This window comes from Leopardus geoffroyi, chromosome B1, assembly GCF_018350155.1.
Source record: "Leopardus geoffroyi isolate Oge1 chromosome B1, O.geoffroyi_Oge1_pat1.0, whole genome shotgun sequence".
Lineage (NCBI taxonomy): Eukaryota > Metazoa > Chordata > Mammalia > Carnivora > Felidae > Leopardus > Leopardus geoffroyi.
This window is the reverse complement of record NC_059327.1, coordinates 101,291,979-101,306,254: the sequence shown is the minus strand read 5'-3', so window position 1 is coordinate 101,306,254 and position 14,276 is coordinate 101,291,979. Positions and strand designations below refer to the sequence as shown.

The following is a 14,276-nucleotide window of genomic DNA, read 5'->3' as shown; positions in this document are numbered from 1 at the left end:
CCAAGATCACTCTTTGGCTTGATTTACTAGAAGGGCTAACTGGAGTCAAAAGCCATTATACTCATGCTTATGATTTATTACAGTGAAAGAATACAGATCAATATCAGCAAAGGGAAAAAAAGTCCCACAGGGTGAATTCAGACACCAGCTTCTAGGTGTTCTCTCACAATGGAATCACCTGGGAACATACTTAGTTCTACCTGAAACAATGTGACAATATATGTAAAGTGTTAATGACCAAGGAGAATCATATGGGTTTTGGTGTCTAGGGTTTTACTGGAGGTCAGCCATGTAGTGTATATATAGCAACTCCACATCTGACCTTAGCTACTTAAATTCCAGCTTTTTTCAGGCCAAAAATTTAAGATGTTCTTAAATCACATTGTCAGGGTGAACTTATCTGGTCAAATAGGTACAGCATAGCCTAAGGCCTCACATACAAAAACATTCTTATCAGGGACGATATTTAAAAGGCCCAGAGATTATCTCCCAGAAGGCTGTCATTGGCTGGCGTTTCTTTAGAATGGGTGGAGTTTGAGCAACCCAGGCCTTCTGAATCGAACCTTTTTGAACACTTATAACTTCTTCCATGTTTTATTTGGATTTTATTAGTTTTTTTCCTAATGGCTTTTGTCTATTTCAGGATTCCATCCAGGTTATCATGTCTCCTGGGCTTCCCTGGGCTGTAGCAGTGTTTATTCTCAGCTTGTTTTTGATGGCCTTGACAGTTTTGAGTATATTGTCAGGTCTTTTGAAAAATGTCCCTCAATTTGAGTTTGACTGATGTTTTTACTATGGTTAGGCTAGGATATGGGTTTTGGGGAGGAACACCACTGAGGTGAAATGCCATTCTCATCCCAGCTTAACAAGGATAAACTATTAACTTTGAACCTTTAATTATCTGATTTAAATATCCCTCAGCCCCTCATGAGTACTTAGCTAGATTTTAGGTGGATGTGCTGCTAACATGTAGAATTTGTTCTCAGTGGCTTTTCTTATCCATGTTTAATTATTATACTTCTTTGCTTTTTCAGTAGTGTCAAGATGTCTAATGTACACAACTTCAGATTTTCCTAGAGATAGCAAAGAAAGGAGGCCAGGAAGGAGAATAGTAACTGGTCAAGTTACAGATTAGGGAAGCTAAAATGGATCTCTTTTATCAGATTAGAATCTAGAGGAAAACTCTGTCCATCAGTATGATTCTGCCATTGTTATGTACATCTCTTCCTTCCTTCCCCAAAATGGACTAAAAGCCAGTATTAGAGGCTCCCAATGGTACAGCCTTATTCATTCTCTTACTTGTTTTTCATGTTCTTGCTTAAATAACCAGGTCTTCTAGAAAGCTATATTTGACTATCTAGGACCTTCCAGGCCCGTTACGTGTATTGTAGCATCCTATATATTTTGTTTGTTTGTTTTGTTTGTTTAGTCTTTAAATAATTATTAATGTATTTGTTTAATGTCTGCCTCTTCATCCTGACAGTGAGCTCAACTATGTAGAGACCATGTCAATCTTGTTTATTCTTCATACCTCATTCTATGTACCTACCTATATTCCTAGAGCCTGGGCAGACACTCCAAACATAACAAGCTTGTAAGTGGAATGAATATATCAGAGTGAATGAGTGAATAAATAAGTAAGTGAATGTATATTTGATATTAAAACCTCTTCCTATAGGAGCCTGACTCTCTTGTTGATACCTGTAACACATGAACCCCCATACTTGTCAGAAGTTATAAAAAAAAAAAATAGACAAATTTTACCCTAGGATAATTTTTGCTCAACGGTCTACCACATAGGTTTCCTTCTTATTAGTTCCTGAGACTTGTTTTACCTGTCTCACAGAACTCATCATATGCCTAAGATACATGTTTCATTTCTCTGGAAAACTTATTCCCCAGAATTGTCTTAATTTTTTTTTTTTTTTTTTTTTTTTTTTTTTACATTTATTTATTTTTGAGAGACAGAGCACAAGCAGGGGAGGGGCAGAGAGAGAAGGAGACACAGAATCTGAAGCAGGCTTCAGGCTCCGAGCTGACAGCACAGAGCACAGATGCGGGGCTCGAACTCGCAAACCGTGAGATCATGACTTGAGCCGACGTCGGACACTCAACCGACTGAGCCACCCAGGCACCCCTCCCCAGAATTCTCTTATGGTATCTTTCAGGCCTGGTTCCCAAGTTGGTTCTATCCCACTAACATTCATATCGTCAGTTGTTACATGTAGCACATTCAGCATCCATTAGAAGCTTTGATTATAAGGTAACATCCTTTGTTCTTTTGCTAAATATTGACCATTAAGACTGTGCTGTGAGAATTATTTTCTAATGTCCCTTTTACTCTTTGTCAGGGCTTTCTTCTCATACCTGTTGCCTCAAGCCAGAATATCAATAGTAATTTTCTTTCCCCAATATCTTGGCACTCTGGCTAGCATTGGTTATTCTTCACCATGTGGGAACTTCCTTTTCTAGTCTGTATCTTAGGACACAGAGTTGAAGGTGCTTAGGAAAGTTGCTTATGTAAGTTTGCTCAGCTTTCTGACAGAAAGGGGCCTCCTCTCTTTGCTTCTATTTCACAGAGATTTGGAGCATCTCTTTCGCCAGTCTTGATAGGGGAGGGTTTTTTTTCTTTCCATATATGCAAAAATTTTTATTGTCAACCAACCATCAAAGAAGATCATAGGAAATGGTTTGAAATTATAATCCAACTATATGGACATATCTGGGCTAGAAAATGTCATGCAAGGCATATGTATAGCCTTTGTACACTTTTATGTGTTAGCAACATTAGGTCTGACCACACATGCTGGTTTATTAACTCTCTCCTTTTTTCCCCATTTTACCTCCTACCAGCCCATCCCCCTATTTCTCTCTCTTAAGCTACTTCATTTTTATTTTATTTGTTTTTTATTAAAGGAAATTTTTTTTAATGTTTATTTATTTTAAGAGAGAGAGAGACAGAGCGTGAGCAGGGGAGGGGGAGAGAGAGGAGGAGACAGAATGAAAGCAGGCTCCAGGCTCTGAGTTGTTAGCACAGAACCCGATACAGGACTTGAATCCACGGACCATGAGATCATGACCTATGACGAAGTCAGACGCTCAATCGACTAAGCCACCCGGGCGCCCCAAGCTACTTTATGTTTAAAATGAAACAAGAGAAATATGTGTCTGCCTATTAATTTATTCCTTTACTAGACATTGAGCATGTATAATATACAAGACACCATGTTAAGAAGGTCCTGGTGATACATGCGTATATAACAAAGAGTCCTTCTGTTTGACTTTTCACTTGTATCACAAATTCCCAAAGAAGAACAATTAGAATAAAACTTATTTAAAAATTTTTACTATTTAAAACATTTTTTTCTGGACCTTTTATATTTCTTTTATGATTGATTTTTAAAGTTCACTTGGGAAACTTGTGAACATATGCTTCTTTAGCACCTGGGCTTAGGGGCCAGTCTGTAAAAGTCCCTTTCTCTTTCTTCGGTTCTTATACTTTTCTTTCCTTTATCCATTTTCCTTTATCATTTTCCAGTTCTGCTGTGCCAGAGTAAGAATGACAGGGATTTTTCTAAGCAATTTCCTTATATAGTCAAAGCATTTTTTTCTGTTTGCAGTTAAATTAATTAAGGAATTTGGTAAATTAGAAAAAATATAAAATATTTTAATGAGAAACAAAGAATTTTCTAGGTGAAACTTTATATCATTTTCATGTGTTTTTATTTCTTTTTTCAATTATTGGTGCTGCTGTGGTTTTTTTTTTTTTTTTTTTTTTTTCTTATTTAAAGTTTTCCATTTTTAATGAGATTTTTCCTGGACTTGCTTATCTGGCAAGAGTAGGTAGTGTTTTAAAAGCTCATTTTGGAAATGTTTATCTATTTTTTTTTTTAATTTTTAAAAAATATTTGTTTTTGAGAGAGAGACAGAGAGAGAGAATGAGCGAGCACCAGCAGGGGAGGAGGAGAGAGAGAGGGAGGCACAGAATCTGAAGCAGGCTCTAGGCTCTGAGCTTTCAGCACAGAGACTGACACGGGGCTTGAACCCACAAACCGTGAGATCATGACCTGAACTGAAGTCGGAGGCTTAACTGACTGAGCCACCCAGGTGCCCCAAGAAATGATGAACTGTTTTTAAGTTGAATTAAGTTAGAAAGTTTTGCGGTCTGAGGCTAATGTAAATATAATATGTTATTATATTTATTAAGGTTCATACATAACCAGTTCTCTGAAGACAGCTCATAGTAAACTTATTAAAGTGTGATTGTAAGGTAGTGATATTTTAGAAATTGAACTCAAATTTTAATGAAGCCATTCAGCTGATTATGAAATGTATACAGTTTGAAATCTGGTTAAAACATTTGACTTTAAGTTGGTCATATTTTTCATGATATCTGTAAATTTGCAGGATATTTTTGATTTTTTTTTACTTGAATTGTTTATTTCTTCTTTATCTTAATTTTTTTTTTCCTTTTTAATTAGGAGTTATAGGAGCATCTGACTCCCATAGCCTTTGTATGTTTCAGTAAGATCCTTAATGTGATTTACTGAAGAACAACAAAATCACCTAGATTAGTGGCAGTTTGCAATTAGTGGCAAAGTTTTGGCGTGCAGTTTCTTATATTCTTTCTCACCTACTTTTTATTTTATTTTATTTTTTTAATTTTTAACATTTATTTATTTTTGAGACACAGGGAGACAGAGCATGAACGGGGGAGGGGCAGAGAGAGAGGGAGACACAGAATCGGAAGCAGGCTCCAGGCTCTGAGCCATCAGCCCAGAGCCTGACTCGGGGCTCGAACTCACGGACTGCGAGATCGTGACCTGAGCTGAAGTCGGACGCTCAATCGACTGAGCCACCCAGGCGCCCCACTCACCTACTTTTTAAAGTTCCCTGTACTCTTACTTGTGAAATTGTTAGATGTTTTCAACTAAGGTTGCTTATGCAACATGAAAGTGACAGGAAGAGGGGGAAAAAAAAACGGGAGTGGAGGAGAGAAAAACAGAAGGAAAAAATATTTAGAATACTTGGCCCTCTTAGCACCCTGTACAGAATACTTCTCTGTATTTTTACTTGCCTCACAGTTCATCTACTTTTCTTTACTTTTCAGAGTCCTCATTTAGTTGTCTTTTTTGTTGTTGTATTTTACCTCAAGTTTTTATTTTAATGGATTTGGGGGAGAGAGAAAGAGAGAGAGACAGACAGACTGTAGATAGTTTATGGCACTATTGTACAACTGAAACTTTGACTTGTTTTTTAAAAAAATTTCAGAGTGTGTTTTTTAAAGCATAGGGGAGAATATTTTTTCTCTTTTACTATATAAAGCTAATGGCTTTCCCTTTTTTTTCCACTTACACCTAAGAATTCATTTTGAATATTTACTGCTTCCTAATTTTGCTTTGCCTCCATTAAAGAAGCATCTGGAATTGTATGGATAGTTCTTTTGAATCTTGGAGATTGGGTTTTCTTAACTTCTTTCCTTCTGCATTATTAGTTACTTTTAGTAATTTGGTATGTGTATGATTTCTAAACGAAATAAATGTATTTTACATATTTGAATTGTTCAAAAGCTACTGTTTTACCCCACAGAGAATTTTGAACAGGTGCCAACCCACTTGCTACTCCTGGCTTCTTGTCCCTCTATTGGGACATGTTAGCAGGAAAGAACAAATGAAAAGTACTCTTTGTCACAATATTTTCTGTAAAAATAACACTTTCAAAAGAACATTTTGTACCTGGCAGTGTAAAACTTGGTATGTAACAAACACAAGCACCTTGCCTCACAGATGTGTAAAGACACTGTCCCTCTGGGGTTATTGAATTCCTCTTTCATAGTATTTTTCCCAATATCTGCAGTTCAGTTCATTAATTTTTACTTTGTGCTCTTGGAACTTGTCCGTAAGTTGTTTTTTGTTTGTTTGTTTGTTTTTGTGTTTGGTTTTTCTTACATGCAATCAATCATCAGGTCTTTTGGCTTCTGTTGGTATGCAGGTTGAGGGGTGTTTTGGTTTTGGTTTTGGTTTGCATATTGTTGGGTGGATGTTTGTCCAGAAAGTATTGTAAGATAGTTTGTGGAGGGCATCACTCTTGGGAAATTTATCTCACTGCTCTGTCTGTACTTGTTTGACAGCTGTTCCTTTACTTCTAACTTTATTATTATAAAAATAAGTTAAAAGGTTATAAAGCCATATATGAGCAGCTGTTCACTGTTTTCATTAGGACCGAGTAAGAAAGAAAGGACCCAGCTATTATCAGGAGTGATTTAGGTTAGATTGTAGGAATAATTTTCTGGCAGTTATGATATAGTGTAACTTATTAAAAAGAGAGTTATAGAATTTTTTATTTTTTTAAAGAGCGTAAAATAGTATTTGTTGAAAGATGAGAGGACTTGAAAGATGAAATACTGTCTGAAGGTGGGATAGTGAACCAGCTAGTTTTTGAATTCCTGCTCTAGTTTTAGGATTTTATGATTTCATGCTGGTATTTATTCTTTTTTGACAGACTGACTTTTCCCATGACTTTCTGTGCTTTAAGATTCTTCTGTGCAATAGTAACTCTTTAAGCTGATTTGTATTCATTTTTTAATTGGTATCTTAGCTATAGAAAGACTCATCATTTAGGTGCTAAATTGAAATGCAAAACTTGTTTACCTTTAGTTTAAGAAATGTAATTATCAGACACAAAGGAAAAGAATAGAAAAGTTATGGTAATTAAATATTGCTCATGAAACTACAAATGTAATTGCCTAATTGGCTGTTATCTTTTGTCACTAGTCCTTCAAAATATAACTGTTCATTGTAATCATCTTTTAGACATTTAAATAAACTAATACCTAGTATTTATTAAATAGTTACAGTGTGCCAGGCAAAGTGCAGTTAATATAAATACACTGTTTAATTCTCACAATAAAACTGAGAGCATAGGTTTTATGTATTCTAGATGAGAAAGTTTAGAGAGATCAAGTAAGTTGCCCAAAGTCATACAGTAACTGGAAGATTATAACATCAAAAAATGTAGGAAGTTTAAAAAAAAAGTAGAATATAAAATTGTGAATACAGGGGCGCCTGGGTGGCGCAGTCGGTTAAGCGTCCGACTTCAGCCAGGTCACGATCTCGCGGTCCGTGAGTTCGAGCCCCGCGTCAGGCTCTGGGCTGAGGGCTCAGAGCCTGGAGCCTGTTTCCGATTCTGTGTCTCCCTCTCTCTCTGCCCCTCCTCCGTTCATGCTCTGTCTCTCTCTGTCCCAAAAATAAATAAAAACGTTGAAAAAAAAATTAAAAAAAAAAAAAAAATAAAATAAAATTGTGAATACATTATGATCTCAGTGAAGACACACACACACACACACACACACACACACACACACACACTTGAAAACCTTGAAGATACCATTAACGATGGTTACTTTTAGGTGTTGGGAAAACATAATTTTTACATTGTTATTTTTATTTTTTTATTATTCCCCCCCCCCCAAGTTCATTTCCCACGCAGTAATTGAAGCGATTTTATTTGAATTTTTTAAATTAATTAATTAATTAATTTTTTAAAGTTATTTATTTTGAGAGAGAATGCACTTGTGCACACTTGCGAGTGGGGGAATGGCAGAGAGAGCAATCCCAAACTGTCAGTGTGGAACCCTGCATGGAGCTCAAACTCACAAACCCTGAGATTGTAACCTGAGCCAGTGCTTAACTGACTGGGCCATCCAGGCACCCCTGGAGTAATTTTGTTTTTAATCTCTTACTTACATGGTATAACCCTGAGAGCAGATTTTGTAAACCAGCACCTGGTATAGGACTGAGTATGGAGTAGGCACTTAGTCATTTTTTGAATGGATGACAGTGATATGGAAAGGTATCCAGCTTCATTGTTCCCAGCTCACCTTGCATCTAGTTGGTAAGGGAAAGTAGGAAACTGCTTTAGACTTAGCTGTAGCTAATTTTCTATGTGTGATTGACCATAATAGTGCTTTTAAAAATCCATTTATTTTGCTTTTCTTTTTCACCCATCTGCTATTATTTTCACATTCTAACACCTTGACATAAATCTTACGTATATGCACAATTTCCAAATGTCTGTCCTCACCATCTCATATATTTGAGAACTATAAAACTATTTTGTATTTTTTTCAGTAGTTTTTGTATTACTTGCTGTGAAGGCAGCTATTTTATGTCTTTTTATTTTTTAAGTTATTTATTTATTTTGAGAGACAGAGAGAGAGCGAGCGAGCACAAGCAGAGGACGAGCAGAGAAAGGGAGAGAATCCCAAGCAGTCTCCGTTCTGTCAGTACAGAGTTCAATGTGGAGCTCAATCTCGCAAATACATCATGACCTGAACCAAAATCAGGAGTCAGATGCTTAACTGACTGAGCCACCAAGGCGCCCCTCAGCTCTTTTATATATTTAGATAAAGACTGTGTCTTTTAAGATACTTATTTCCCTTTCTAGAATACAATATTTTGAGGACATTTTCTGACTTATCTTTGTGTTCTTACAGTTCCTAAAACAAGTTCAGCACATAGAGGGCATTTCTTAGTTTATTGAATTTATTTCACTTATAAATTCCAACCACAGTATAATAATTGGAAACTAATTCCTTAATTTCCAAACATGTTCCTTTTTCTCTTTCAGTAGAACTTTCAGTTACTCATTTGCTCAAGTTTCAATTATGGATGTTACCCTTGATTCCATTTTTTTTTTTACCACCCCTCTCCAAATCTAATTATTTTTCAAGATGCTTTGATTTGCCTTAATATAGTTATTATGGTTTAATAAAGCTTTAATCTTTTTTTCCCCCTCTGTATAGCCCCACTGCTACTACCTTAGTGCAGATAATCACCATCTTTTATCTGAATTACTGTAGAAGCCCCTCCTCTACCCTCCCCCTTCCAAGTGCACACATGCACTTGTAACCACAGTTGTCCTCCAGAAATCTGATCATGTCATTTTCCTGATTAACTTGTTCTCCATATCTCTCAGGATAAAGTTTAAACTTCTTGATGCCTTGTAAGTCTTCAAGGTCTGATAGCTTCCTATGTTGCTGACCTTTGTTTCTACTCCTTTCCTGGACCTCTAAATTCTGGCCATACTGAATTACTTTTAGTCACTGCGATGTATGATGCTTTTTTTTGTCTCTCTCCTCCCATGGCATCTACTGCTATTTTCAGCTGGTTCAGCTGCCTAGCTCCAGTGTGTTCATCAGATCCCACCTCATATAGCACTTCTAAAAGTTTTTTTTTGGGGGGGGGCATTCATTTAAAGTCTGTGACTATAGCATGTAACATGCTGTATAGGAATTGCCTAATTATGGAAATATGCCCCTTGAAAAGTATTCCATCAGGTCAAAGACTCTGTATGGACAGGAACTATTTTGTCCCCAGCAACGAGCATATTGTGACATAGGCATTTGGTCAGTATTTGTTAGATTAATTGATATTTCTGTAGATGACCTTGCCTCATGTTTTCCTGAGAGGCTACAGACCTTCTGATGTAACTCCCTCAACTTCCTGTTTTCTCACCAGTCTTAACTTTTTATCTTTATCCTTTTACCCTCTTTTCCTACCACTGCTTGGCAAGATAAATGCTTAACTAAAATACAAAGTAGGAAATATAAATGCAGTAGGGGTAGAGGCATATTATCTTTCAGAAAGTTTGCTGGTGAAAAAGAAGGTGATAGAACATTAGGTAGAAACAATATCCAAGTTGTTTTGAAGGATAGGAAGAAACGAAATATTTGTAGGCTGAAGAAAGAATATAGTGAAGAATACAATCAAGGCAGGGTTAGAGAAAGGACAGCTGATGATGCCAGAGCTCTATCTCAGGAGGGAGGTAAGGGACAGGATTGTTTAACTTTTCTTCTGCTTCTTACAGCCTCAGGGCAATGGACCAACTCCTCAGTATGGTCGGCTAGGTCTGTGCAGTGGCATCACTGTTTTGGCCTCTTCCATGCCAAGGAACACTCAGTTTTCCAGTAAAAGCACCTTAATTTCTCTTGAGGAACAAGCCCTCTCCAACTCCTGGTCCAGCTGGCACTGTTTGCTAGTATCCTTGGTCCTTAACTAAAGAGATCATCTTTTACTGCATGGATTTCTTTGTGTTTATATTGGTTATTTCCATGCGTGGTTCATGGAAGTACTTAATATCTGATATTAAGTTTTTAAAAAACTCTTTTCAAGACTCTTTAAAAGACTGATTAAAAACTAAACACGCGGGGCGCCTGGGTGGCGCAGTCGGTTAAGCGTCCGACTTCAGCCAGGTCACGATCTCGCGGTCCGTGAGTTCGAGCCCCGCGTCGGGCTCTGGGCTGATGGCTCGGAGCCTGGAGCCTGTTTCCGATTCTGTGTCTCCCTCTCTCTCTGCACCTCCCCCGTTCATGCTCTGTCTCTCTCTGTCCCAAAAATAAATAAAAACGTGGAAAAAAAAATTAAAAAAAAAAAAAAAAACTAAACACGCAAATGTACTGAAAACCAAATTTTTATCATGCTGAAGGTTATCAGGTGCATTGCCAGGTTATTTAGTTTAATACAAATTTGAGAAAAATGTCCTCCCTAGGCATTTACAGGCATTTTTTTTAATGTCGTTGGTTAGGAAAGATAAAGTTCTGCATTAACCTTTAAGAAAATTTTTAATCTGTATATTTGTACTTACTTAAATTAGCTTAAGTTATTCTGTTATAATGCTACATTATTCTAAGTATAAACTCAAACATGCCCTAAGACAAGTAAACATCTGCTCCTCATGGAACATGTTCACAGTGAGCTCTTCTCATTGTATAGTTATAATAAACGCATAGTAACAATTTGAATGGGCATCACATAGGATCATAATAATAATACACTGTCATTTTAATTTTTACTAGATTAAGGAGTTGCTTCTCTGACTTTTACATTTCTGGTAGTTATTATAAATATAGCTTTTGTGCATCATATATAACATATACATACTGTCTATGTATGCATGCATGTGCATGCATATGTGTATTTGTGTTGTATGTTATGTATATTCCACTGCTAAAGGGCATAAAAACAAAAACTGATCTAAATAAACCACTCAATTTAGTAAACTTGTTGCTAAATCTACTGACCACTGCTTCTTTAATACTTTCTACTTTCTGACCTATTTAGTTTTTGATAGTTGTTGACTACCTTCCTTAAAACTCTCTTCCCATGTTTATTTCTACCCCTCAGGGTGTGATAACTGCTGCACTTTTTCCTAGGCAGGCCTGGTTTTAACAATAACAGTCACTTTCTGTTGTAAACAGTCACTTTGACCCCTGATGATAGCTGGATGTTTTTAGGGCTGTAAGCTTATGTGCATTGATCTCAAGTTTAATTTTAATTTTATTAATTGGTGAAGTCAGAAAAAAAAATACAAAATAAAACCAAAGGTTGATAATGCTTCAGAGAAACTTCTACATGTATCCCTTATGCCACTAACATGGATAAAGTGGTTGAGATAGCAAACTGATGTTATGCATCAAGAGACCTAAAAATGTTCATGCCTTTTAATCCAGTAATCTTACTTTGTAAGATAAATCCCAAGAAAGAAATTTAGAAAAGAATAATTAAATCTGACCTCAGGATTGTGGTGGATAATATAGCATTCTCCTAGTTCTGTGGGCAAAAATCATTAACAAAAACAAAGTCCCCTTTCTCCTAGATCCATGCAAGTTCGTTAAGAAAAAGTAACCTTTTCTGATATTAACAAACAAAACCTTTTCTTTTTTGGATTCATTTTCTGACTTTTTCTTGTTTCTTTTCCTCTTGCCTCATAAATGTAGGTGATGCCGAGCAATCTGCCTTTCACGCACATCTCCTCATGATTGGCAATTTTAATTGATCTCATGGTTTCTATTGTTTTTATGTACATCTCTCTGAAACCTAAAATTCCAGTCCTAACCTCTTTCCAGAGCTCCATTTGAGATGCTTTCATTCCATCTGCTCCCTTTTTGGCTCTTGAATGGCCTGTCCTGTGTCTCAACTCTTTATAATATCTAGAAATAAAAATCTATCATATTTTCCCTCCTAAAAATTATTTTTCATTTGTATTCTGTTAACTCATCTTGAAATCTTTAGCATTAAATTATCCCTCTTTTTTGCTCTACCTTCAACATCATCAGCTGTGGAACTTCAGTATCACTCTGGTGTGTCTTTATCCTCTGCATGTGGCTATCCTAGTTTAAAATTGTTTTTTTGTTGTCGTTAAGAATGTCTAGGATAGGTCCTTAATTGATCTCCCTGCATTCTCTCTTCTCTCTAAATGAATCTTGTCAGAGAAGTCTTCCTGAAGCACAGATTAGACCATATCACTTTTCAGGTTAAAATCTTCGAAGACTTCTTGTTATGAGGAAAGAGGTTCTTGAACTCCATCATCTAGTCTTCAGTGTCCCCCACTATATAGTTTCAACTAACTTTCCATTTTTTATTTTTCTCTCTCAAGTCATTTTTCTCTTATTCCTTCTTATTGTCATCTGAGCCTTTCATAATTTTTGGCTTCTACCTGACCATTTCCCTGTTTTCAGATTTCCAGATTTCATCTGTGCTTTAGATGTTGGCTTTCAGATGTGCCTTCCAGCTGGAAGTAATCTTTTTTTTTCCTGGGAACTCCCAAAAGCTTTTTCTCTTTGTTACTGTGCTTAGCATCCCTTCCATTGTACCATGATTATTTATGTACACATTACTAGTAGTTTTTAAGTTCTTTAAAGTTTGTATTCATGTCTTATTCTTCTATTTCCTGTGTATATTATCTGATATGTTCTTAATGGGTATTTATTAAGTAAATAGTATGTAAAGAATTGTCTTATTTTGGGGAGGGTGTTTCTTTGTTGAGAAAAAGGAACAAAACTTTGAAGATACTTCATTCATGAATCAAAGACAGAAAAAAACCTTATGTTCCTAAAGGACCTTCAGAAATATTTTTGGAAGTAATAAATAAAGCAAATAAATTTGCTAAAAAGATATATAGATGAGACCTTGGGTCACTAATTCAAACCATTTTCAGTCAGATGAAACCTAATTTTTTTTTTTTTTTTTTTAATAGGAGGTTCCAGAAGCTAGCAGAGTTTCTGGTTTTGTTTGTTTATTTGTTTGTTTTTGCTTTTTTTTTTTTAAGTTTATTCAGAGAGAAACAGAGTGTAAGCAGGGGAGGGGCAAAGAGAGAGGGGGACAGAGGATCCAAAGGCTCTGTGTTGACAGCAGAGAGCCTGATGCAGGGCTTGAACTCACAAACCTGAGTGACCTGATCGTGACCTGAGCTGAAACTAAGAGTCAGACGCTTAATAGACTGAGCCACCCAGGTGCCCCAAACCTAATTTTTAAAGTCATTTAAATAGAAGATAGATCTAACAGTATGTTCAGTCATTTAAATAATTATGTATACAAGCAGAAACATTTTTTCTTTAGTACTTTTATAATATGCAGCTCATTTTATGTACTCTGATTTACTTCTTGATAGAATTTTTAAAGGATCTTCTTTCTAGATTCTTAAATGATTATATTCCTCTTCTTGCACTTTTTATTGCTTTATTTATTTATTTATTTGGTCCTTTGTCTTCACAGAACTTACATTTAGAAAATGCTCTGTTTTGCAGGTATCCTGGTCAGATATAGGAGGACTGGAAAATATCAAACTAAAATTGAAACAGGCTGTGGAATGGCCTTTGAAACATCCAGAGTCTTTCATTCGAATGGGTATTCAACCACCTAAAGGAGTTCTTCTGTATGGGCCACCTGGATGCTCTAAAACAATGATTGCAAAGGCTTTAGCCAATGAGAGTGGCCTGAATTTCCTAGCTATAAAGGTAAGGTGTTAAATTTTTAGATTGCTACTTTCTTTTCCAGCCCCACTAACACCAATCCTCTGATTCTTGTCCTTAGAAAAATATGAAAAGACATCTTAAGGAGTTGATTTTTTTGTTTTGTTTTGATTTTGAAGTTGATGGTAATATAATACAGGGAGATGAGCTCTAACTAAATTAGTGCATGTAATCAGCAAAACATGGTGGACAATAGAAGACAACTTTAGTTTTGTTATTATCAGTATCTCTTATATCTATGTGTAATAGAAACCAGCCTTGTTTAAGTTCTACATTTTTTAATTGCGTTAATCTCTTTTGCTTAACCAGGACTTAATTATAAATATAGTATTTGTATATGTAGAATTTTAAAAGAATTCAGATACTTTAAATGGTAAAACTAAATTCCTTAAAAATGCTTTTCCAGTCTGGGAATAATTGTACAATGTTTATTTTCTGAAATACACACATACATTATCTGTTCATT

General features: G+C 35.9%; 1 protein-coding gene across 4 annotated transcripts in view; it reads left to right on the top strand.

Annotated features, from left to right (window-relative positions):
* The window catches only part of SPATA5 (spermatogenesis associated 5), a 374,748-nt gene that overhangs the window by 60,907 nt on the left and 299,565 nt on the right, over nucleotides 1–14,276 (top strand). For all 4 annotated transcript variants that reach the window (XM_045468189.1, XM_045468183.1, XM_045468197.1 and 1 more), the window contains exon 11: nucleotides 13,586–13,795. In XM_045468189.1, coding sequence (XP_045324145.1) covers nucleotides 13,586–13,795 — 210 coding nt within the window. The remainder of the gene's footprint in view (nucleotides 1–13,585; nucleotides 13,796–14,276) is intronic.